Below are 27835 nucleotides of genomic sequence, written 5' to 3' on the forward strand. Positions count from 1 at the left end.
TAATAATAATTAATAATGAATAAGCTCTTTCTGAAGCTAGTTTTCCATATATGGACTGAATGGACTAAAGATTGATGATACATTATAAAAACAAAAAACAAAATAGGCTTCCTAGCAGTGCACCGTTAATATTTCTAATAATTCCAGAAAACCTGGCTGTGCACCGTCTCATTCTTACACATGCCTGCAGAAAACAGCCTGCAGAGATGAGCGGATGCTAATCTGTCCCTGCACCTGTGTGATAGCGGCAGAACTAAAGAACCACCCAGATGCCAGAGCTGTTCAGCGCCAGTCATGCATGCTAGCAGTGTGTTAACAGCAGGGCGGGCTGTAGATTAGAGTATAAACTCAGATAGACTGATATATTTATATTTGGAAGTGCTCTTTTTTCTTTAAAACCACTAAAACCTCACTATAGAGTTCCATTAGTCTTTGGAGTCAGGTGTCAGAGATCAGATCTAGGAATGATGGCACACCTAAGCAGATAGCAATTTATTTAACAATTATTTAAAGTGTTAAAAAAAATATGTCTACTACATATTGCAGTGTGAACTAATCAAGTACCAGTCAAAAGAAACACACAAGGAATTATGTAGTAACTTAAAAGTGTTTAAAAAAACAAAATACTCTGTGAAGAAGCATTTAGGTGGCTCTTATCTGGGGAGCTGTTAACTTGTAGTTTCTGAGGCTGGTAACTCTGATGAACTTATCCTGTACAACAGAGGAAACTCTTGCTCTTTCTTTCCTGGGTTGGTCCTGATGAGAGCCAGTTTCATCGTAATGTTTTGGATTTTCTTCACTCAAGGATACTTTCAAAGTTCCTGAATTTTTAAGTTCCTGAGATTAATTGACCTTCATTTCTTATTTCTTAAAGAATTTTGTTCTTTACTTATTAGAATAAAAAAATATAAAATATATTTGAATTTTAATTTGAATAAAAAAATACAAGAATTCTATCAGATTAAGCACCTCAGTGTTGCTGCATCCTGTGAGCTCTGATGAAGAACTACAGAATGAACAACATTGTAAACTGTGCAGCAACAGATTCAGATCTTCTGTCCCTGACTTTACTTTATCTACAAGGTGGAGCAGCTGTAGGTAGGAGTGTTTAACCCTTGTGTGGTGTTCGGGTCTGTGGGACCCGTTTTAATTTTTCATCAAATGATACAAAAAATATATTTTTTCTAACTCAAACTCATTGGCATTGGCTTATTTTTTGGGAAAAACATATATCAAAACACATTTTCGATAAACACACACTGTACCCCCCCCCCCCCCCCTACACATTTATATTACATACAGTATGTTTGGCCAAGGGCTAATAAACATTGCTTCATTTGTAAATTTGAAACTAAACAAATTTTCTACTCATATCTTGAGTTTAATTCATTTTCTTTTACATTTTATTAAAAAACTAATAAAAAAAAGAGTAGCACTTTTTAAAAGAAATGTAACATAAGAAAGGTAAAGGGCAAATATTAACCATGTAAGCTGTTTATATTGCTTGCAATTTAGGTGAAGCAAGCATGTGTAAAGCATTTTAATGTAGAATTGATTGATTTTGCTGAATTAAGTAACAAAGTAAACGAGTAACAAAAATATGAACACCACACAAGGGATAATAGAGTGGAGGACAGTGAGAGATTAAACACAGTGTTTAAAAACTCCAGCAGCACTGCTGTATCTGATCTACTTACTGTACCAGTAGTCCTTTTATCTTTATTATCTTGTATACAATGGTTTTAAACATTGATATTTGCGGAGTATTGCTCAGCTCTAATAATGAGGGAAAACATATTAAGTCCTGTAATAATCCTGTTGTGGTTGAAATACAGATTGGCTGTCTACACAATTTCTATTATTTGAGTGGATCTCTCTCTCACACTCTCCTCCTTCATTCTTTACTCGAGCTGCTCAGACAGAGTGTAGGCAGCTCGCTGCTCTGTACCATGGCAACATGGCACCTACTCAAACCCTTCCTGACCCAAAAAAAGGGAAGCTGAATGATTTCCCAGAAAGATGCAGCTCCTGTTAGACTGGGCTTTGATTTGTAAAGGTAATAATAAAGGCTTATAGGCGTTATCTCTGGGTCTGTGGGTCGTAAACACATCTGTTCATGAACAAATCCGATACCTGACTGTAGATAGATATAAAATAAGCAATAAAAGCCTTGGTCTTAAGTAAAAAAGTAAAAGTAAAGTTTCTTTAATTTCACCAAATTGAAAACCTCTGGAATATAGGCCATCAAACCAACCTGAAGTGCTTGATTTGTTTTTTGCAACAGGAGTGGCATAACGTTAAAGCAGTGTGTAAGACTGGTGGAGAAGAACATTCCAAAACTGTATGCATGAAAACTGTAATTAAAAACTAAGGTTATTTCTGAACTCTTAAAACTTAAACTTTTAAACTGAAAGCTCTTCATCTTTTTTTGTTATTTCAGCCACTTCTCATTTTCTGTAAATAAATGCTCTAAATGACAATATTTTTATTTACAATTTGAGAGAAATGTTGTCTGTAGTTTATAGAATAAAACAACAAAGTGAATTTTACTCAAACATAAACCTATAAATAGCAAAACCAGATAAACTGATTCAGAAACTGAAGTGCTCTCTTATTTTTTCCAGAGCAGTATTATCAACTTATTGTACAATGTACGGACACAAATTATTTATTGACCTAAATATTTTCTGACTAATGAATATTGGCTATTGTGTTTAGTTAGTGTCAAAAATGTTGACATTCATTACTCTGTAGGTAGAAGTATAGATACTAGGGTTTAAAATACTTCTGTAGAATTTGAAGTATTAACTCAAACTTTTTACTCAGAACTACTTAAAGTATAAAAGTATAAGTAATATATATATATATATATATATGTATATATATATATATACATATATATATATATATATGTATATATATATATACATATATATATATATATATATATACATATATATATATATATATGTATATATATATATATATATATGTATATATATATATATTGGGGTTAGGGGCGTGACCACTGTGACCCGGAAGGAGGAAGTACACATACCTTTATTTGGTTTTAACACCCTCCACCACACCCAAAAGGAACTTAAAAGAACATAACTCGGCCCAATGGGGCTCTAGAGTCCCAGCTGGCTGTTTAATCAGTCCTGATGCAGACCAGCTGAGACAGGCAGGGCTGATATATATAAAAAATGTCATTAAGTACAAAAGCTTAGGCCGCATACCCCCCCTACTTCCCCCCTTCCCAAAACAGATTTTTCTAAAAGCCATAATGACTATAATGTTCTATTAAAATGTTACCTTTCCACTGTAATAAATATGTTTTTAAGGAAATTTGAGTTTGTAATCTGATGATGATGATGATGATGATGATGGCTGATGCAGGAATATCTGTTTTTTTCTCTCTCAGATCTCTCTGCAGCTGTACAAAAGTTTTCACAATCCCTTCAGGATTTCCAGTTTGAATGTATCGGTGATGCAGAAACCGATGATGAGATTAACATTGGTAAGTGACTAAGACCAGATTCATACGGGAATTTACCCACAACCTCTCTCTCCTAACAGGAAGAGCTTTTGTCATTCTTCTCCGTATAAACGTAGCTAAAAAAACAAGATAATGTTGAGCAAGACAGACTGACTGGTGATTATATATCACAGTAAATGCATCAGGTTTAATTCAGAGTGACCTGTGTGAACTCTGATCTGATGTGGGGATTAGAGTATGAGCTATTATTAGAGCTGCCTGTGTGTGAACCTGTGGGAGTGAAGAGGGCGGTAATAATCGTGCTAATATAAGCCTGCGGTCTCTGTCATTACTTTGTTTTGATGTCCTGCGCAGCCCTGCAGTCGCCCCGAGTCTCCAGGCAGTTTAATCTAAACCACAGCTGAGAACAATCCTGCCCTTTACCACCGCGGCTGCTGCTCGTACCACCACGCTCCAACCGCAGCATCATTTTATAATCAACAATAACGCCTCTCTGTCACACAGAGGATGACTGCTGCCTGCATTTAAATATCCACAAACACCACAACAAGTCCTTTTAATAATCAATAAATCAATCAACCTTTATTTTTGCTTGGGAATACAGTGAGGCTTTCCCTCATTTACAATGTTGCTGAGCATTTACAGTATAAAAGGAGATTGAAAACATTTAATAAAAAATTACAAATAATAAAAAATAACATGTCTCTCCAAACCATCACTGATCATCAGTAAATTTTACATTTCATTTATAAATCAAAGGGAGCAGAGTCTGGAGGAAGAGTGGAGAGACACACAGTCCAAACTGCTCGAGGTCTAGTGTGAAGTTTCCACCAATCAGTGATGGTTTGGATAAAGAGACATGTCATCTGCTGGTGTTGATCCACTGTGTTTTATTATCAAGTCTAAAGTCAGTTCAGTTTTGTTTTCTTGCAAAATCTTACAGCACTTCATGCTTCCCTCTGCTCTGCAACTTTTATTGAGATGTGGATTTCATTTTCCAGCAGGACTTGGCACACTGCCCACACTGCCAAAAGTAACAATTGGTCTTACCCTGCATTCACACTTGAAAGCAAAGCAACAGGCAACCGTTCATTTTCTATGACAGGGCGCAATTGGTCACCGCGACACGCGAATATGCGCCAAAGCAACACAGAGTTAATTGTTTTTTTTACTTTATGCAACTTAATTATAAGGCGGTGAAGCGACATTCTAACCTGTTTGGCTTCTAGCATTTCCTTTGACTTGTCGCATACTTTTGGTTTCTTTTGCATTTCCTGCAAGCTCGGGAGTCATAGCTGCAGAATAAAGTGGCCAATCGATTCCTCATATTTATACCATATTTCCCTTCCATATAAATTATCTATCTATCTGTATGTATATAAACTTTTATTACGTCTTATTAAAAACTATTTATTTTTAACCATTTTAGTAATCTTAATTTAGTTAAAAAACACATTTAATAAATATTTTTTAGGGCTGTTAAAGCAGTTTAATTTTTTGTGCCTCTTGTCTTGTCGGATGCTGGACCATGATACACATGCATGATACACTTGTGGTCAGTGTTGGGCACGTTACTTTGAAAAAGTAATTAGTTATAGTTACTAGTTACTTCTCCAAAAAAGTAACTGAGTTACTAACGGAGTTATTCCACTATAAAAGTAACTAGTTACCAGTAAAAGTAACTATTGCGTTACTTCGCCCTGTAAAAATAAATAAATAAAGAATAAATAAAGAAAATAAATGATGTAATTACTATTATTATTAGAAAAATAACAAACAAAAATAAACCCAAAATGTTGACAAAAATATAGTCTAACGAATAAAAAAAAATAAGAAACGAAAAACTCCACAGGACCAAAGAAAATTACTAAGACATGTAATACTGAAAAAAAACCGGAAAAAACAAATACACGTCTGGGGATAAAAATTAAACAAACCAAACCACACTCAAAGAAATAAATGTATATATAAACAAAACAAAAGAATGGACAAAAACAACAATCCGTTAAAAAAAACTCATTTAAATCCATTAAAAAACTCATTTAAAACAATCACAGGCTTTTTGCGCAGAATAATAAAAGTTTCGGTTAGTTTCAGTTTCAAATCATGAAAACAGCTCACCAAAACCTCAACCTATCCTTTATATTTGACAATATTTGATTAACTTACAGGTCCTTACTTATTTTTATTTAACTGAGCTGAGTTGTAAATTATTTATAGCCTCGCGCTGAATTCAGCTCCGCGCTGCAAAAGAGAGAGAGAGAGAGAGAGAGAGAGAGAGAGAGAGAGGCGCAGCGCATTTTGCCTGATTTCTCTTTATTAATTAACATTATTAAAGTACATTTGTTGGCTTTAGTAAGTTTAATAACATTAATTTTAGTATACTTGTCAGATCTTATTTATAAAAACTTTTTTTAGAAGACAGAGGTTATTCTGCGCGCAATGCCGCGCCGCTGCGCCAAGCACCACTTTGCGTGCCTGACATTTCAGAGCGCTGGACGAGATTTTAATTCATGAATTAATATATTTAATATTTTAATAAATTTGCCCTGGTGATAAGAAACGAATGCTAACATATAGCTTTATATTTCTGTGTATTTCAAATGTTTTAAGTTTTATATAATTGACGGGCAGCACCACGCGCCAGATTGACAATGTGCTTTGTTTTTCAGATATAAAAGTGAAATTCAGTTAAATAATAGCAAAGTTAACTAAAATAAATTTATGTTCAGTCAAAGTTATTTTCTCTTTTAATTTTCCATTTCAAAACTCCAGCATTTGAGTGAGAATAGCATCTGTTGAAATTTTTAAACAGCAGAATGCCTAGTTATTTAGTCTGTGTACTAAACATAAATATAAATCCTTATAACTGACAGAAATAAATATAACTAATAATAATTTATAGTTACAGTGCAGATTTTTAAGTATATATATTTTTTCATAGTTGATTGCTGAAGGCTCTGGGTGTGGTTTATTTTTATGTGGTAAAGATGTGATGGTATGGAGTATTTTGGAGCGCAGTGTGAGCAATCGCGCTAAGCTTTTTTCCGCCGCCAAGATAAAAACACTCCAGAAATTTACCTCAACACACATCATTTCCAGACCACCACGCCCATCGTTGTTAATATATTCCAAAGTCCAACCCTATTTTAAGGACGCGTGCAAGGCCTAAAAATAGACTGTTGACAGGTGGCAAAGCGCCACGCTACACGCCTTGTGCGGGGTGTATGATAGGGCTCTTTGTCTGTATGCGCAAAGTTAAAAAAAGTTCATTCAGCTGCTAAAGTAACGTGCAGTAACGGAGTGTCGAAAATGGTAACGGCGTTATAGTTACAGTCAGAGTAATTAGTTAGATTACTCGTTACTGAAAAAAGTAACGGCGTTAGTAACGCCGTTTATTTTAACGCCGTTACTCCCAACACTGCTTGTGGTCCGCAAGCATGAACATTTGGCCAGTGAGCTTGTTTCAACTATAATCAACGATAATTAAAAAAAATAAATAAGTAAAATGCCTCTCTGGTGAGCTTTTGTTTACATTCCTCCCCTGTCTCTCTCTGTCGCTCTCGGCGAGACTTTAGTTTTCACCCATTCTCGTTTTTCACTCGTTTTTGGGCTCCCTGTCTAGTTATAAGGGCGTTTTTTCCTGGCTGTGTCCCAATTCACTAGCCAGGGCAGCGGTAATGTATTGGGCCGGGACCTTGACGACACGGGTTCATTTTTTTCTTGAGTTTAGCTGCTTTGAGATCAACTGTTCTGCAGTTGGGTTCAACAACCCTCTGGGCTCGAGAGCTCCTAGTCTGTAGCACTCTATCTCATTCCACTTTATTTTCCAAAACAGAATTTTTGGAAAGCCAGGTAATGGCTTGGAATATATCTGGTCCGCGGCAGAACTTAATTACCGACACCTGTTATACAGTATTCAAATTTTCTGAGACACTGATTCTTAGGGTTTTATTTGCTTCAAAAAATATTTAAAAGCTTAAACTAATTTTTAAATTTGTTTTTAATCATTAACTAATGATTTTATTGCTTCACATTGGTTTTGTGATATCCAACAGTGTTATCACACAATTAATTTTTTTAAAGTGTTATTTTCTTTACAGAGGAAAGGCCAATGTAGTGTTAGGAGTCTTGCCCACGGACTCTTATTGGTGTAGTGCAGCATTCAGTCACCCAGACCTGGAATTGAACCCAAGTCTCCCACATGATGTGGTAGCTCAGTAGCAGGTAGCGCGGTGTTATCCACTGTGCCACACCAACCACATCACATTATTTGTCTATATCGTTCGTCTTTAATATAAACTGTAGACACAGTTTCACTATAAATAAAGAGTCTGCCTGCAATAATAACACAGTGTGACATTTTGGACAGCAGCCATTTAGATTAGTGATGTATGAAGTAAACAGTGCATAATAAACCTTAACAAACTGAATGAACTTCAGCATCCTGCTCAGTTCAATTATGCAGTCAGAATGATTGGCCATGGCTGTGTATATGTGAGCTGAGCTCTGAGAGCATGTGTAATGACCGTGCTGTCTCAGTCATATTCATATCTCCCCCGTATGTTGATTTTTCATGGCTGCTTGGCCAAGGCTGAGCGGACTGTGCAGTCTCTGTGTACGCAGCGGTCGTGTTTTCCTGTGCTGCATTAACGCAGCTGAAATATGTCGTGCTGAGGCTGAGGGGCTGTTTATCCCGGGGTTCAGGGCTCTAAAGCAGACGTGTGTAGCCTCAGGCTGCGTGTTTAGAGGAGCCGGGAGGCTGGCAGGGGGGCTTCTGCTTTCTTCTCATATCACCAAACAACAAATTACAGCCTATTCCAGGCAGGAAGTGATGCAGCTGAAGCAGCTCTAGCCAACTGACCTAGGTGATACAAACCCCTTTTTTCTGCAATAAAATCACTTATTTACATTCTGAAAATGTGAGGGCTTTGAAAAAAGCTGCATGATTTCTCTCTACTCCACTTATTAATTCCAGATCAGTAACAGGAATCAACCCAAATATTGCATATTTGAAAATAGATGTAAAAACTAGACAAACATTAAGAAATTAAAAGTTTGGAGGACATGAACTGTTTGATTTGTATTCAGGAAAATATCGATTGTGCTCTCTCAGGGCTCTGGCAGCCGATGGCAAGCTACATAAATGAGATTTCGAACCAGGAATCTATTAATCATAGTGCTGGACTCATATTTTTATAAATAATAAAACGAATATTAATTTTGCTGCAGTAGTAGTATAATCTTGAAATAAAAATTTTAAAAGTGTAATATTTTATCATAGTGCCAAGAATATTGTTATCGCAAAAAAATATATCGCCAACTCCTATAAGCATAGCAAAGAGTAGTGTCTATTCTTGGTCATTGTGTTTTTAAGCACTGATAAAATCTACTATATACTCAGATGTGTGTATCATTTATCATGATAATAAATTTATCACAAGGCAATAAAAGATGGTCATATTCCCCAGATCTAGTGAAAAATCCCAGTTTATTAAGTATTATTAAGTACTATTTATTATTTATTCATTGTCTTGTTTGTTCTAAGCTGGCTGATGGCCTCTGGTTTAAACCCTGAACTTCACAAGCACATGCTATCAGTAGACAATCCTAGCCATGGTTTAAAGTAAATCATTTATAAAACATCAACTAGCCCTGTGTGTAATCAATCAGTTAATCAATCAAAGTATAACATAAATTTAGTTAAAAAACTATACATACAGCCCTGTGTAGTAAACAGCTAATTAATTAGAACCATTTCAGACATGCAATTGCTGTATTTATACAGTAAATTCATACAGTAAATAACTATTTAGTATAAATTAATAAAATAATGTTCATACATCCAAATAAAATTTGAGGTGGATAATAACAAAGTATGTAGAGAAACAGATACAGGACTACAGTCTCTAATTATAGAACTACAAAGTGTCCTATATGATCAGTGGAGCTGATAAGATGGACAAATGTAAAAAAAGTGTAAAAAAACAGGAGGAGGTCATGATATTCAAACGGTCCTCTGATATATAATAATATATATTTTCAGTGTATTTTTAGATGAATGGCTTCAGCAGATGGGACTCTGTCTGTTACAATTGATATGCTTTTATGTTTTCTGTGACGGCGAGTTTCTGTTCGCTGGACACACCAGGGACCCATCCAGGAAACATGCTTTACGGTTGTGTCATACAGATATTCCTTATCCATGTAATTGTTTTAAAGCACACTATTGGTCCTGAATCTCCTCTGTTTATAGATGTGGGTGGCCGTGGTCATTTCACTATGGCACGTTTTACTGCTCATGTCTAGGGAAACATGGGCCAGCATTTGATGATTTGCTATAAAAAATATATACTGTAGGTCGTAATCCAAAATTTTCTCTTTCCCACAGCTCAGTCGTTAAAGGAATTCTCCCAGCTATTAAACACAGTGGAAGAAGAGAGACGACGACTTGTAAGTAAATGTATTTTCTTTATATTCACTTGTTTGTCTTATTTGTTTCTCTGCTGTTTGTCACTTCAGCTAATTATTAGCGCTAGCCACTTGGACCCTAAGTTGTAGTTCCAGTTAGTGGCGATATAAGAAAAATCGTATATCACGATATAATTTTTTTTTTGTCACGATAACGATATATATCATGATATACCACATTTGAGTATGATTTAAGTTATTCTTCAAAAAATTTGACAAAATAATATCATTGCTTACTTTTTTCCAACTTTATTTCAAAGTGATATTAAACCAAACTTTTACAAACGAGAATTACTACCTTTTAGTGCAGCAATATATATATATATATATATGTTATATATATATATATAACAGAGGTCGATGCAGTAGCTAATTGTTTTCAAAATTATACAGGTATTTAAGTTGAGTTATCAAAATAAACTCAATTAACATTTTTTAAAGTGTTCGTCAAAAAACGTAAAGCAGCGTCATGTCGCAAAACCACATTATGAAGCTTTTTTTTGCGAAGATTACTTTATTATCACTTGTATAAACCGAGTTTATGCAAAGTGACCACGCCAATACATTTCATCGTAGCCTACTTTATATATTTGCATGAATAATTGATGAAATTACTGTAGAAACGATAGAGACGATAGAAGGTTAGAAGCACGATAGACACTTTTCTATCGTCCCCACGATATTTATCGTCATATCGCACAGCACTAGTTCCAGTTGTGTGTTTGTGCATCTGTGATTCTGTGATTGGATAGGGCACCATTAAAAAGTGCACCAGCTAATTTAAGTGTCTACCTGCTCTGATAGAGGTTTAGCATTCTTCTCTTCTCTTAGAATGTTAGGCTTGACTGGCAGCCAAAAACAGGTTGTCAAATCTTATGCTGAAAGAAAGATTAATGGTGCTGTTTTAAGGCAGAGGAGAGGCCTGTGAAAGGAGGGAAGAGGAAAGCTGAAGGATGATGCTATAAGAAGGGCTGTGTATTTGAAAAAAAACTTGCATACCATAAAAATACACTATAGCAGTGGTTCTCAAACTGTGCTATAGGGGTGGGCGATATGGCCCTAAAATAATATCAAGATATTTCATGGTATTTTCATTTCATGATAACGATACTCCTGGCGATAAGACAAAACACTGAATTAAAAAAAGATATTTTAAGGATATACTACTGCATCAAAATAAAAATTAAATGTTATTATTGCATACGATATGTTATGGCAAACTGAGATATTAAAAAATACAAGAATTTTATCAGATTTGTAACAGAAGTCAATGATCCAGAATGTCATGACACTAATAATGCAAAAAATCCAAATATCTCCATATATCCAGGATTAAAGTAAAATAAATGATACTGGACAGATATAATCTGTCTCTAGTAGATATATAATTGGAAAAGAGAACTGTTTTAATTTTACTTTACTGTATTAACCAGAAACAAATAACCAATCAAGTAACTTACCTGGCTAATCATACTAACTTACACACTGCTGAAGCTGGCAAGCTCCACACAACAGGTGAAGAACAATTGGCTAAATATATGACGACATGTTTATGTGTGGATTACACGTCTAGCTTACTGTGTATAAATAACTGTGTGTGTGGGAACTACATGTGTTTCTGTGAAATGGCTTGTAGGTGTTACTTGGAGGTTTTAGTTTGGTCCTTGGTGGTACATGGCCTAAAAGTTTGAGAACTACTGCACTGTAGTATTAATAAAACATGAGAAAAAAGAAGAATTATTCAGTCAGAACAGTGTGCAAGGCATGTTGCAATGCTAATTGCTACCTTACACCTCGGCAACAGTCTATTTCATTGCCTTCCTTCTGGTTGTGAATATATATAAGACGATATGCATGGTAGTCTCGAAATGGTGTGTGTTCAGGTAAATTCCTGGTGTATTGCTATCTTGGTGGCAGAAAAACACTGGTGCTCAACTGACTCAACTGAACCTAGATAGACGTCAACAGTCATACGTTCATTGCTATCTTGTCAACACAGGCGTGTGCCCACACCTTGTTAGACACGCAGCAGTGCACAAACCCAAAGCCCATGCCAGTTAAAAACTATGCAGACTTTCACATCAACGATAAACAGAATACAAAATAAATATACAATATTCTACATCAATGACCTGCTTGGTCTGCTGAGAAGCATTGGACACGTCTAGGTAGCTGCGCCATTAAAACAGCAATTCGCAATTCGTCAGAGTCATCCCTGGCTCTAAAAGGGAATGACAAGTGACACTCTGATTGATTTATTGCACATTATACCCAAAACACATTCATGATTAATTAAGAGAATTTGGAGTTTGAAGCACCTTTGTTTCAGTAAAAATATCAATATTTAACGCCATGTATCGAGAATGTATTGAAACGAAAACAATATTATATAATCCGATATTGACAATTTGTCCCACCTCTAATATGAATGATGTTTTAGTACCCAGCACTAGGGCTGCACGATATATCGTTTAAGCATCGTCATCATGATGTGCGCATGCGCAATAGTCACATTGCAGGACGTGCGATATCACTTAAGGCATTTAAATCAAACACGTCATGTTGCAATGTTTCGATTCTTGACACAAGAAGTAGATACACAGCACTGTCTCTGTGTCTGTGTGAGTGACAGGCTGCTGCTGCCTGAGAAGAGCGAAGGGGAGGGCGAGCACTAGGTAACCACATGGCCTCCATCCACATGGTTGGGCACGTGCTTGTAAACGCATGTATGGAAAGCTGTGCACGTCAGTCCAGCACAGTTTTGCAGTGCAGATATTTCCAGTTACAGCTGAATTCATGCTTTTAATCCCAAGAAAATGCTCCTATTACTTTTTAAAAAGCCATTTAAATGCCTGATTAAAGGGCCAATTACTGTTGTTTGCTGTTTTCCTCGGGTCTTGAGAGCTCGGCGCTGACTCAGCTCTTGATCGGACGCGACACAGCGTGTGCACGGGTGGGGGTGGTCCTGGTGACATCATGGGCCCTATATTGTTTAATATCGCGATATATATCGTCAAAAAAAGAACATTTGCAATCTCATTTTTTTTCAATATTGTGCAGCCCTACCTGGCACTCTATGAAAGTAAGAGGAGATGAAACAGGTTCAGTTTTTAATGAATTGAGTAGATTTTTTGTGTGTTTTTTGTGTGGGAAAAATGCCTTTGTGAGACAGATGCTTGCTGTGGGTCATGACTCTCTCCTAGAAGAAGGGGAAATGGCACGTATCATCAGGCTGCTGTGATACTTGTTTAATAGCTGCTGGAATGCTTTAAAACGATTCTATAAAAAACGAAAGCAGCTCCCGGGTAGAAGTAGGTTAGTGTGGCGTAACTGTTCTTACTAACCAGCAATTAAATCAGCTGTGAGAATGAATAGATCTGCTGAACTATGGGATGTTTCCATTCATCATCCTCTGCTTTTGTATTTTTCTCTGTTATTCTGATGCAATACGGAAACGTCTGCTGATCTGTCAGACAGTCTAGTCACTGATTCATCTTTAGTTACTGTAAAGTTACACTTAACAATAAGTGAGTAATGTTGTGTTTTAGTCTGGTCTTGTGCTCATCGTTTTTTCAACAGTACAGGTTTTGAGAGATCTGAGAGATTCTCAGATTGTCATTTACTTGCCTCATAAAAAAGCTTTTGTTAAAAACAATATACAGCTTTTTTAAAATGTATTTTATAACTTGTGTCCTGGAGACAGTGATATTAATTAAACCTTTCTATTTAATATAATGAATAGTTTCATTTCTTAAATCTCATCTTAGCCATGTTCACATGTTCTGCTTTATATTACTATAATATTAGTTTAAATTAGTGTAAATCTTTTTAAAAAATGAATTTTGTAAAGATGAATAATAACAACACTATTCTGTGATTAATTTTGATTAATCCCACATGTTTTTCTTTTTACAACTTAAGCCTTTAGTAATGGATACTTAATGTAAATAAAAGAATGAATGTAAGAACAGAAAAATTGGATTAGGTTTATATAAGTTGTGTCAATCGCTTAATAATAAATAAAATTTTAGTAAAACTAAAAGATAAAAAATGATATACACACACTATTATATTTATAAGTTTATTTTTTATTAAATAAGAAAAGTGGGATCTGACGAAGAACATTGCAATCTAGTGGACGGACTTTAAACACAACATTATATGAACCACTGAATTACATGTAAACTAATAATTAAAACTCATTATTGTGTTTTAAAAAGTACAGAATTGAAAAACAAATGATCACGATAACAATATGATAATATCAATATTTTTCTTATACCCCTTCTTTTAAGATTTTTATGTGGTTAAAGGTTTAAAAAACGTATTATTTTCGTTCCGCTTCACAATAATGTGTTACTTTATGTTGGTCTATCACTTAAAATCTCAATAAAATACATTTAAATTTGTGGATGCAAATTGTGAAAAAGTTCAAGGGGTATGAATACTTTTGCAAGCCACTGTATTTGCATTATAGACTCACTCAACCAAGTGTTGTCCCTTCCCGCGGCCAAGCGTATTTAACCCCCTCCCCACGGCCAAGCGGCTCTCCCCCCCGCCCCCCACCCAACCCCCACTCCCTGCGGCATTGATAACGTTTCTTTCTGCTAAACTAACGATACTAAACTCTTATCTCAGACTTGGTAATTCGGTGCTTAAGCAGTTTCACCGAGTCTAAGGCCCCAGACTTCACTCTATATCATAAAACCTGCCGTGAACGGCGCCCGCTTTGACCAATGTTCTGTCGAGTCTTGCTACCTTGTCAAACTGTGCTTCCCTAGTCTATATCATCTTGAGACCCAGCGTCCTCATATGAGGACATTACATTTCTGCTTCTCTACACCATTATACTTAATTTTCTTAAAAGGTTGACGCTTTAGCTTCATATGGAGACATCGCCTTTACTATCTGGTGGTCACATGACAACATTATAGTGATTAAAAACAAGATGGCGGGAATCCCAGTCAAAAGTTTCTACAGCCAGTCCAGACAGAAACATGCGACAGGTAAAATAATCTCATAGAATTTTATATTTTAAACTATGTTATTTACTTTCTGTACAAAGATGACATTTCGTTTTTTATTTACTAATTGGGTCCTGTTGATCCCAAATGACAAGGATATATTATTATTATTATTTTATTTTATTTTATTTATTTTTTGGGGGGGCAAAAATGACTTCCTATGCAAAGACAAAGTTAAGATTTTATACTTGTTAGGTCCTCCTAAACAGATGGAAGAAAATAAAAATGCACAACAAGCTAAAGTCCGGGTCTCAGGAGGATATTTAAGGTCTTGGTAATACGCAGAATCCACCGGAGATCCAATTTTAACTTACAGTTACTTACACAAGATAGCTAACACTAACTAGCTGCTGTAAACAGAGTAAACAGAGCTGTTAGCTACTCCATAGCTAACAAGACAGTGTTGGCACTACTGTAGCTCAGGTTTAGTTCTGCCTGTGGGCGGTCCTGAGCCAAGGTAGGCGAGGCCATGAACTCACTGGTTGATGTTGACACCCTAACATCTCTCTGATCAACTCGTATTTCTGAGGATTTTATTTTACTAGCTACTGCTGACAATGGAGGTTAAAAAAGTTTGAGTTTTATGTGCAGCATCATATACAACTCAGAGAGACCTATAATATTTCACAAACAACAAGAAAAAGTGGATTTTAGTGGAAGGACACTTAAAAGAAACAAGAGAGTTTATTCCACAAGGCAAAAATTGAGTAATAGGCCGGTATTATTGACCGTATTGAACTGCACTTGGAGGATCTGCTGCGAGTCATTACTCACAGTGGTGTAAATTAGCACACATTTGGCATGGAGACTGACAGTTCGGTCTGCCATCAAAGCTCAGAGTAACCAGGGGCAGTGAAATGTTCTGGATGTGTCTGGAATCAATTCAGCAGTCCGGTGCTGTCGCATTCAGCAGCCCCTTTCTCCAGCGCTCTCAGACTGTAACCCTGCCGCTCAGTGGCTTCAGTCTTATCCATTGTTGCGTGTTGGAATGAGACGGGGTCAGCGGCGCTGTGTGAGGAGCCCCAGGGGGAGAATTACCCAGCAGCCCCCTCCAGACTCTACTACTTCCTGCAGACGAGGCCCTGCTACGCTGCATTCTCACAGGCTGCAGTGCCAGGCCTCTCAGGACGACCAACACCTTTCACAACCTCTGTTACTCACAGAAAGAGAGAGAGAGAGAGAGAGAGAGAGAGAGAGAGAGAGAGAGAGAAAGCTCCGGAGAGACGTTTCATTCATAGACCTACAATAATAAGACTGGAGGGTGAACGACTCTACGTGTCCTGTCTCCGGGGACGTTGCTGGAAAGTCCCTGCTATTATTATTGTTGCAAAAAAGAAAAAAAAAAAACACAATTGAGAGTGAGTTTAGTTTAGACTACACTGTTGCAACTGACCATAAATCATTCACCAGTGTTCCTCTGAGCAATTATTCTTACAAAACGTGTGGACTTTCTGTACTTTCACCAATTTTGGAAGAATCTGATATACAGTACTGTGCAAATATGGGTTTTATGGCTTCTTTTTTGGTCAGTCAGTGTTTTGGCTCAGTTAATATCTAGTATAAAAAATGGAGTCTATGAATATTGTGAACGATATTATACCCTGAAATATGGTGCCATAATACCCACCCTTAATTATTCTATCCAGATTCTACTTTTTGCTGTTTTTAGCAAAAAAAAAAATCACACTGTTCTCATTTCCCTTAATATATCTACTAGAGACAGATTATATCTGTCCAGTATCATTTATTTCACTTTAATCCTGGATATATGGAGATATTTGGAGTGCATTATTGTAAGTATCATGGCATTCTGGATCATTGACTTTTGATCCAAATCTGATACAATTCTTACATTTTTAATATCTCAGTTAGTCAGTGTGCCATATCATATCGTACGCAATAATACAATTTTATTTTTATTTTGTTGCAGTAGTGTCTTCTTGAAATATATATTTTTTAATTCATTGTTTTGTCATATCGCCATAAAATATTGAGATATTATGTTAGGGCCATATCATCCACCCCTAGAGTGTAGCACTATGTACAGTTATCATGATATCCTTTAACAGCTGGTTTGGTAAATCAGAGCTTCCAATAGAGAAATCTGGAGCAAAACTTTGTTCTTCAGACTAACTCACGGTATAAAGCTCTGGAAAAACATAAGAGACCACTTAAAAAAGATGAGTTTCTTTGATTTTACCAAATTGAGAACGTCTAGAATATTATCAAGAGGAAGATGGATGATCACAAGCCATTAAACCAAACTGAACTGCTTGAATTTTTGCACCAGGAGTAAAGGCATGAAGTTATCCAAAAGCAGTGTGTAAGACTGGTGGAGGAGAACATGCTAAGATTCATGAAAACCAATGATGAATGAAACCAATTTGTAAACCAATGAATATGAATCAATACTGTGTTTGCAGTGTATCATACTTTGATATGTTGCTGTTTCTCACACCCATACTGTTGAGTAAAATAGTGTGGCAGTTTGGAATTGCTCTGTTTTGGTTATAATAGTTTTTTTATATAGGTCACAACAGTGTTTGAGGCTGGTTATTAGTTCAGTGTCCTTAACTTTCATTATTACACTATGCTAAAAACATACAGTTTTGCATTCAAATGTGCTTCAACATAGGGGCTGCACCATATCCACTGGCACATAACACACACACACACACACACACACTCTCTCTCTCTCTCTCTCTCTCTCTCTCTCTCTCTTTCTCTAAAAGTCAAAGCAGGCAGTCAGACCTATCTGTTTTTAGTGGGAGGCATTTTCCCACATGATGGATCAGTCTGATGTAAGAAGTGCGTTTCCTCTCTGCCTGTAAAGGACCATGGGAACTGGTGTTGAACGGCTGGAGCTACAGCCTTGCTTTCTGCTCCTGAAACGCTGAAATGAGGAAATCCTCAACCTCTTAAACTCCACTCTTGGCGAAGTGCTGAAAGGCCCCTTGCCATAATGAGTCAAGCACTTACAGTCAGGCTTAGCGTGTCTGTGAGCAAAGCTTCAGCATGCCAACCCAGCTTCTTCTTTCTCTGTGCCCACCTTGGCGGTCAGTAGGGGTGTATCGATAAAAATATTGATATTGAATTTTTTCGCAATATTTTATACATTTTTTAAAATACAGTGTCAAATTTTAATGATTAGTTTGCATGTAAAAATTGGTGTCAGAAGGGGTTCACTGTTCTGATACAATAAAATGAAGTAAACTTTTAATCTTTTACCTTGAACATTTGATAGTTTTTGTACCTTTTGTACCAATTTTTGTTTATTGTGTTTATACAATCACAATATATCCAATACATAGCCTTCCTTTACAGTATGGCAATATTTTGCAATATATTGAATTGTAAGTTCTGTCTAATAGTAGTGGTCTAATAAATCATTGGTATCTTATTGCAATATTTTGTTTAGCATTACTGTATCGATAAAAAAAACACAGTTTTGATATTTAATGATTAGTTTATATGTAAAGATTGGTGTGAGAAGTGGTTCACAATATAGCAGTGTTGTACTCCACTGTTCTGAAACAATAAAATAAAATAAACAATCTTTTACTCAGATGTATAAATTTGATAGTGTGTCTTTTGTACCATGACATTTTTATTTCTTTTATTTAAACAAGCACAATATGTCCAATATATTTCTTTGCTTTACAGTATCGCAACATACTGCAATATATTGATTTGTAAGTTCTGGATCATGATATGCATTTATCTCTAATAAAATACATGATACAGATAATACATTCCTGGTATCGAATTGCAATATTTTGATTGGTGTCAGAAGTGGATTATTTTGTGTTGTGTTAAAATCCTAGCAGAGCTCAATTCATGGGTTCTGTAGATCCCACTCTTCTGATTGGATAAAACCATTACAATATACGTTTACTCAGATTTTATACATATGAAAGTGTATTTTTTTTACACTATGAGAGTTTTATTTACAAAATTTGATTTAACCAAACCCAGTACATCCAATATATTGCCTTGCTTACCATGTACAATGTATTGTAACACCTGATACATATTATATCGCACAGTTCTTGCCAATACACAGACCTATTGACCAGTGATCAGAAATGTTTATCCTAGTAAAATAAAGTCATCTTATTGTACGGTATGTACAGTATATTCAGCTCTGCTTATAACACATGTTAAAGGTGTGAAATATTTCCCTCGGGTTCAGATACACGGCGTATGAGCTTCCAGTACAGGAAACACATGTCAAGCCCACGTCTCTTAACAGGGAATTTGTTACAGCCCTCAAACAAGTTTCATATCTAACATCTGGACCTGCTTGGACTGAGCACAGCTCCATTCTGAGTACAGCTTCCATTAGTTTTGATGTTGGCAGATCAGCACGGTGGAGATGGGCTGTCGGTTGGCAGGGGGAGGGCTGAGCACAGGCAAGCATGTGGAACTTATTTCAGGCAATTCTCTAGTGAGACTGGAAGCCCACCACTCTGTGCCTGGGAAAGTATATAAAAGGAACTTGTGTGTGTAATTGTATGTTTTTCCAATTGCAGCTACTAAACCAAAGCGCTACTAATTATAGTGCCATTATTTTACAGTGTGTTTTACAGAACAATTGCTGGGGATGGTGTTCATGTGCGCTGCTGTAACTCTTGGCAGCGTCACGCTGTGATGCCAATCCTGTGCAGCGGTGCAGCAGTGCAGTGACTGAGCTGCTCTTCAGGGAATTTGATTTAATTATAGATGATTACACTTATGGATAGTAATCTTACAATAAACTCTCGTACACTCGACTCGTATAAAGCCTGCTTGTCTAGACTGTGGAGATTTTCTCTCTATTGTCTATAAATGGATTGTTTCATTTTTATTTAAAAAAATGAAAAAGAAATGCATAGCAATCCAGTAATAGTAATGAAAGGTTATTCTAGACCGCATTTGTCAAACAAAAGGCCTGTTGGCCACATCCGGCCTGCTGTAAAATAGTTTTGGTATTCTATTAATTTTGTCCTGTTTCAGCCCCATCATGCACTGCAGCGTAATGTGTGCTCTGAGCTCCTCCCCCCAAAAACAGTGGATACCTGTAGTGTGGTTAACAGTTAATTGACTTTTCAGATCCCTGTTATGAGTTGCTTACAATAGTAGCAGATCTAGATACTTTTACTTTTTTAGTCTACAGCTACTTTCCATAGAGGAGAATCACCCAAACTGCCCAGCATGCTCTCTGTCTCTCTGTCACTTTCTTTCCTTAGCTCTCTTTCACTCTATCTCTCCCTCTTTCTTTGTTTGTTTGTCTCTTTCTTTCTTTCTTTCTCTAACTCTCTATCACTCTCTCTTTTACTCCATCCCTCTTGATCTCTCTCACTGTCTGTCTCTCTCTTTCTCAATATACATGATTCTCTCTCCCTCTTTCTACATCTCTCTCTCTATCTTTCTGTCTTGCTCTCTGTCACTCTAGATATTTATTTTTCTCCTTATCTCTCTTTCACTTCATCTCTACCTCTAAATATCCATCTCTTTATCTCTTTTTGTATCTCTCAGTCACTCTCTCTCTCCCTCTCTATTGATCTCTCTCACTGTCTGTCTCTCTCTTTATCAATATACATGATTCTTTCTCTCCCTCTTCCTCTCTCTATCTCTCCCATTTTTTCTCTACCAGTCTCTCCCTCTCCCTCTTTCTCCTTCACTTCATCACTCTCTCTTCCTTCCAATCTCTCTCACTGTCTCTGTCTCTCTATCTTTCTCAATATTCTCTTGTCCTCTCTCTTTCACTCCATCTCTCTCTCTGGGTCTCTCTCTTTCTCTTTCACTCCATATCTCTCTCTCTGTCACTCTTTCTTGCCATCTTTCTCTGGCTCTCTTTCTCGCTGCCACACTCTCTTTCACTCCATCTTTTCCTCTGCCTTTTTCTCCATCTCTGTCGCACTCAATGTCTCTGTCTCTGTCTATCTTTCTCGATATTCAAGATTCTCTCTCTCTCTCTCTCTCTCTTTCTTTCTTTCTCTTCAGAAGTTTATCCAAATAATAATGGTAAGAAAATGGCCTAAAAGAGTCTAGTGTCTAAAGTCCCCTTCTCCTGAGGACATTAAACATTTATCGTTTATCTGTAGCTAATTTAGCCTGTTCCTATATGAATAAATATTTCTATATATTGTTATTTTGAAAATGTATCAATATAATATTCCAAGATCTGTTTTAAGTGCCTATTATATATTTTGTCGTTGCAGTTTTGGTATATTTTGAATCAACATTGAACAGCTTGGTTTATAAAGCAAAATGTTAATGTTAAAAAAAAAAATTTATGTTAAAAATCATATAAAAACTTAAACAAACATATAGTATGTCTAGCCCTCGGCTTTGTTGAATATTAAAAAGGTTTGACACCTCTGTTCTAGACCATTCTACAAGGTCAGAGGCACAGACCACATATTTCCCAGACTTGCCAGATACAATCAAACTCTAACAAAGGAGTTACAAAATGTCTTATTCAATTCTGGGAAACTGTCAGCAGAGAATAACTCAGGAATCCCTTTGTCTTTCTAACGTTTTGAAACGTGGTGTTCTTTGATTTAGATACAGAACGCAGATGATGTCTTGATCACGCCGCTGGAGAAGTTTCGCAAGGAGCAAATCGGAGCTGCCAAAGTAAGTTCCTAAGACTCCCATTGTGAATTTATGTTCCACATATCAGCGCAGAGTCATTTTTAGCCCTACTGTGACATGATCCTGTACATAATTTAACATAGGTCCACGCTGAGAGGCTGCAGGAAGGGGGGAAATTGCAAACACCTGTTAAGGAACAGCCAAATTATATCCAGATACAGTAATGCCACATTCTGCAGCATTAAAGCAGAGGCCAGAGCTGTTCCTGGTGCCCTGCTGTCCTGCTCGTGGGCAAGTTATTTCCACTTGGTCAGTGTTTCCTAATCCTGGTCCTGCTGTTCTCATTCACTGCAAATATTAGTGTTTTCCATGCTCTGACTAATCGGCTTCAAACTCATGAAGGGTCTGCTAATGACCTGATGGACTGAGTAGGGTTGGCACAAAGGGGTGTGCCATATAATTAATTACTTGTCTTGAAAAATTAAACAAAATTAAAAATTAATTAAAAATTAAACAAGTAGTTTAATTGTTAATACTGCATATGTACAGGACATATGCTAAAACATGACACTGCAAGGTCTCTGATATAGACAAGCATGAGCCAATGAGCTACTGAAGACAATAAGGACAGAAAGTAATGTAACACAAAGGTAAATAGACAAGGCCTATGTGTAAACAATAGTGCAATATAAAATTATAAAGCTTTAAAAGTAAAAAAAAAAGATTTTTCGCACTATAAATTGCATTTATCGACACTAGTAAGGAACAGGGGCATCACCATGTGTTCCATCTAATTCAGCAGGTCTTAGGTTACTTAAGGGACTTAAGTTAAGTAAAACTAAGCCAAGTAAACAAAACTGTAATTTTTTAAAAAAAATATTTACAATAAGTTTAGATTTCCTGATTTCCACTAAGGCTGGGTGCAGCAGCATTAGTGGCTAACCACTAGCGCCAGCCACAGTTAGCGCTTCACTGAGGAACCCTGAGTGTTCTGGTAAGCCAGGGTTATATTAGCTAGCGGTTCGTCCCACTTAGCTTGTTTTAACACAGGAATACTCACCTCTAAATGACGAAAGAGCTAGCGCTGCAGTTCGGGGCTAATGCTAATGCTGCTCCAGGAGCAGTTATGTTATTTTATTTTGTATTCTGTATTTTGTTCCTGTGTTGCCAAGAAAGCAATGAACATTTAACGGCTGACTGCAAACGACTGTTTTTGTTCATGCTTTTTTTCAGTCATTGTAGCAACTGTGTTTTCCATTGCCAAGATAGCAATATTCTTAGAATTAATCTGAACACAACTGATTTCAAGACCATTTCTTGCCCATATGGCGTAGATTTATTCACAAGCACTCTTGCTCTTTGAACAACGCAGGTGGAAGGTGTGTAAATAGACTATTGATGGGGTGTTAGATAGCAATGAACACCACAACGTGTCTTGTGCAGGGTGTAAGATAGGACCCAGATTCTTTTAAATATCGTGAAACTTACAAATGATTAGTGCAGTGGCACTGAAGGACCTGGATTGGGAAACCCTAGTTTTAGTAGATGAGTGGAGAGTGGCTAAAAGCTGGAGTCACAATGCACTGGAAGTGTGACCACCCCACCCCCTTCACCCCCCACCCCCAGTTGCCTCAGACGAGCTGTGTGCTGTCGGATGAGCTCACAGCTGAAAGATCCCAAGCTGAAAACACCCTGCCTTATTTGGGCCCCAGACTCTTCAGCCTGAGCTGAGCCTGAACTCGCTTAGCTTCAACATTTCGACCAAAGAGGCCAAAGGGAACGGCTGTCCGGCTGTTCAACCTCCCGTACAGATCACACACACTCATACACACACACTCACAAACAGAACACTAAGGACTACACCTTAAACTGATCATCTAATACTCTAATACTGTAACACAGCCACACAACGTCAGCAGGTCTGTCAGATCTTTAGTTTCTCTGTGAAGAAAGAAAGACGAGAGACTGTTTTAACTGGAGCTTCAGGGCAGAACTGTCCTGGCCTTGAGAGGGTGATGTCATTGTTAGTCACTGGATGAGCCTAGGGGCTTGGACTAAGCATGTCAGAAATGCGATTCCTCTGGTTTGTCATTTGGCAAGTTTGTAGTCTGCTGAGCGTCCATGAAGGGGTCATGGGAAAGGTTCTGCTAATGGCAAAGAGGAAAAACAAACAGCTTGGCTCGGATTTCAGTTACTCTGAAGGAAGGCACCCTCACTGCTGGAGGTTCTGGGTGCTCGTTCAGTCCAGCATCAGTAGGTGATGTCAGTGAGGGCACTACTGTAAAGTGCTGTAGTGAGCTTAATCTGAATACATACTGGGCAGATTTGTTGTTGATTAACAACTATGCTACTGATTGATTGATACACACAGTCTTATATGGGAGCAGTGAATAAATTAATGAGTTCTAGTTATGTTTTTGACCAAAGTTAGACTTAGGCCCAATCCCATTAGGCCCAAACCTGATACGTCATCAGGAGCACTAAAGTTTACACACTAAGAAAAGTAAGTACAGATTTGTACCTAAAAGAGTACAAAGCTGGTCGCTGGGGCTGTACCAGTGGCGATTGCTCTAAGACTGCAAGGGAAGCTCAGCTTCCCCTAAAATGTAAAAAAATAAGTGATTAAATGTATACTATTACTATTACATATACTATTATATACTCACTGATTGAATATGCGCTACAACGCGCTGAACTTAGTTCAGAATCAGCTTCTTATCACTGGTAACGCCGCGGCTTTCCTCTCACTCATTCCCGCAGCTTCACAGCGCTGCTTTAAACAGTGCACAGACTTCAATAGCGGAGCAAAGCGCGCGGCGAAACGAGACGAGTCATTGGATAAATGCTGGGCTTTGTCCCGCCTATCGGACGCTCAGCGTCTCTGGGGGTCTATGGAGCAGTGGGCTGGCCTCGGCCGGCCCGGACGCTCAGCTTCTGCATGATTGGATGATCTGTCTAAGGCGGAGTCCCTTTTTGATTGACAGCGAAATAAGCGAATGAGCGATCTTTTAGTGTAAAACTCTGATGGGAGTATTTTCATTCTGTTCTGAGTTGAACCTGAGACTTTTCTAATCCTTATAGCAGCATTTTCTTTATTAAAAACTACTAGAGACAAATCCAGCTTCTATTTCTGGTGCTTTTCTGATTAATTTAGTGTAAAAGGTGGGGAAAAGTAACAGGTATTTTCAGCTGTTCTGGTATAATAAAGTGAGCTGGCTGACTGGAAGTGCTGTAACAAATAAAATGTACTGATGGCCATTCCTCTTGATGAAACGATCTCAGGACTTAAATGAACAGGGGCAAGTAGTAAGTATTGTGTTATCATTAAAAATAATTTTAATAATTTTAATTAATAAAGGAATTATTCAAGGAAATTAAACTAGTCCAAAAAGGAACTAAATTTACCTGCATTTTTTCCTTTACCAACTTTAAAGGTTTTGCGAAATGTTTTTTTTTTTACTGATCATTTTATGTTTATTCATGTCATAGCGTCTTTTTTACGTAAGTGTTCAATGTAAAGAATGGGTACCTTTTTGTTGTCTAGTGAAAACTTGAAAATAATGCCTTTTGTTTACAAAAAAAAAAAAAAACTTCTCAGGGAGAGTAGAATTTACGTATAAATAAAACGACATATGTTCAGATGTAGGCGGAAATTGAGCTTCCCCTCCTTGAAAGACCAGCATCCGCCACTGGGCTGTACCTTATATTGAGGTACAAAAAAGTACCTTTCAGTGAAAGTCTTTTGAAAGAACTTGACACATATTTGATGATCCAAAATTGTCTGGCTTTCAAATGAAAAATGTGCAATTAAATTTAAATATATATTTTTTATTAGTACAATGATACAAAATTCTGAATGTACCCTTTGGCTGGTTAAATGGTACAAATCTGTACTTATTGCTGTTAGAAATGACTTTGTACTTCAAACAAGGGAACAAATCTGACCCTGTAAAGACCAATATTGTACCATTGAGGGTTTAATTATGAAGAGTGTACCTCTGAGTACAAAAAAGTACTCATATCGTACCTCTGTTTTTAAGAGTGTAGGAACCTAGCTGCTGGTTAACTAGTTAGCTTCAGAGCACCTTATTTTTTTTACAGCAAGAGACACAGGGTTCAGCAAATAATTATTATTGTCTATCCACTATTTAAGGTGGAAGGGTAAAGTTAGCTAGCTAGCTACTGAGATTAACTAATAGTGATGCTTATGCATGTTATGAAAAAAATAAAATTGCCATAAACATTAAAACTACAAATAAACTATAGTAATATGGCAGTTATCATAAGTTTTAAGGCTAGAGCTGGAGACTGAAAGGCAGTATACACCCTGGACAGGCCACCAATCCATCACAGGGCAGACAGACACAGAAAGACACACAGACACATTTACTCACACACTCACACCTAGGAGGCAATTAGGCAATTTCAACCAAGTTCCAATTGGTAGAATTGGTCCGAACCCGACCCGAGGCTCAAGAAAACTGTGATGTGATGTATGCGTCTGTTTTTTAATGCTACTTTTATTTCATTCAAAGCTATGGTGTGATAATCACAATATAGTAAAATATAACAAGTCAAACTGTTATTTAAATAAAAGTTTCATAAGTTAGAATCATGTTATAATCACGCAGCTCTGGGGTTCACGCTCACGTGAGCTCCTCTACTTGTCTGCATTACGCACTGACATTGACTTGCAGCGCTGTGAGTAGCTGTTCTTAATAAACATTTGGTACCACTTTAAAATAAGACTACCTGTATAAAGTGTTTATAAATGGTTTACAATTAGTTTATTAATGGTTAATAACTGGGTTGTAAATGCATTAAAAAAATTCTACACATTTGTAGAAAGGGCAACAATAAAGATGGCTGTGGGTTCACTATTTGGAAAACAACAGGTCATTGTTGCCCTTTCTATGTAGGTGTTATAACTGATTATTAATGGCCTTAATTTTTAAGGCATTTACAACCTAATTAGTAACCATTAATAAACTAATTGTAAAACATTTATAAACGCTTTATAAAGATAGTCTTGTTTTAAAGTGGTATCAAACATTTTTATAAAAAATAACAGGGCTATGCTTCTTCAGTGTTGCAATGTTAATTAACATCACTCTAAACCAGGGGTGTCCAAACTTTTTTTGTTGGGGGCCAGAAGGAGAAATATATTTGAAGTCACGGGCCACACTCAAAACAAATAATGAAATATACCTCTTTAAAAAAGTTTACTTGACTAACTGTCTTTATCTTTGACAGTGTTGTGTAAACTAAGATTTTTCAAATTGATGTTTAATTTCATGATGTCTCTTAATATAAAACTCCTTAATTACGGCAACTTTTAGATTCTTTGGCCCGTTTTTTGCGCTAGAAATGCGCACTCTCTCCGCTTTCAGACTCTTTGGCCTGTTTTTCTGCGCTAGAAATGCGCACCCTCTCCGCTTTTAGACTCTTTTCATTGTTTTTCTGCGCTAGAAATGCGCACCCTCTCCGACTCTTTGGCCCGTTTCTGACACCTAGCGTTCAAACTTTGAATCTTACATTATAAAAACCTGCTTAACAGCGGGCCAACTTTCATTCTATTTCTAAAATACCTCGCGGGCCGCTCCAAAACAAGGAAACGGGCCGCAAATGGCCCGCGGGCCTTAGTTTGGACATCCCTGCTCTAAACAGATTTTGCACATTTAAACATCCCAAAATGTTTTTAAAAGCTCAATTTTAGTGCTCTACTCGGCTCGGGCAGAACATGCACGGGCTTGGACCATGTCGGGTCGGATTTTTTGAGCCCGAGTCAAGCTTTACCAAGCTTAAGCATGGCAGTGGTGCTATGCATTATCACTATCATTTTATGACTGATGATCTTGTGAGTACAGCTGTGTGTTCTGTGTGTGTTGACACCATGCTGTGTTCTGCCATGCTCTGTGTGGTGTGTGAATTGCTGCATTGCTTGTCACTGGAGATGTAAAGCTAATGATTAATCCATGTTCCTCGTGCTGATATCTGATATACGGCTCTTTCACAGCACGTGTATGAGCCTGAGCCCGGAGTTTTATACTCAGCTTATTAATATGACAGATTTTATAGCCTGTCATGACCTCACCGTGTCCAACAGGGCTGGATTAGGTTTGGTCATTTCCATTACAGAGATCAGCCCTGGTTCTGATCAGTCCGGTGCTCAGGCTGGAGAATGCCATCTGCTGGTTAGATCAGCCACTCAGGCGCACAGAGCTGTCCGCTCGGTCCCTATCCATCCAAATCAAAATAATCA

The 27835-nt window shown here is 37.2% G+C and overlaps 1 protein-coding gene across 2 annotated transcripts in view; it reads left to right on the top strand.

Moving 5' to 3' along the window:
- arhgap42a (Rho GTPase activating protein 42a) overlaps positions 1-27835 on the top strand; it is a 71280-nt gene that overhangs the window by 3626 nt on the left and 39819 nt on the right. For both annotated transcript variants that reach the window (XM_022676003.2, XM_022676004.2), the window contains exons 2-4: positions 3425-3520; positions 9891-9952; positions 21544-21615. In XM_022676003.2, the coding sequence (XP_022531724.2) occupies positions 3425-3520; positions 9891-9952; positions 21544-21615 (230 nt within the window). The remainder of the gene's footprint in view (positions 1-3424; positions 3521-9890; positions 9953-21543; positions 21616-27835) is intronic.

Source organism: Astyanax mexicanus, chromosome 17 (assembly GCF_023375975.1).
Source record: "Astyanax mexicanus isolate ESR-SI-001 chromosome 17, AstMex3_surface, whole genome shotgun sequence".
Lineage (NCBI taxonomy): Eukaryota > Metazoa > Chordata > Actinopteri > Characiformes > Acestrorhamphidae > Astyanax > Astyanax mexicanus.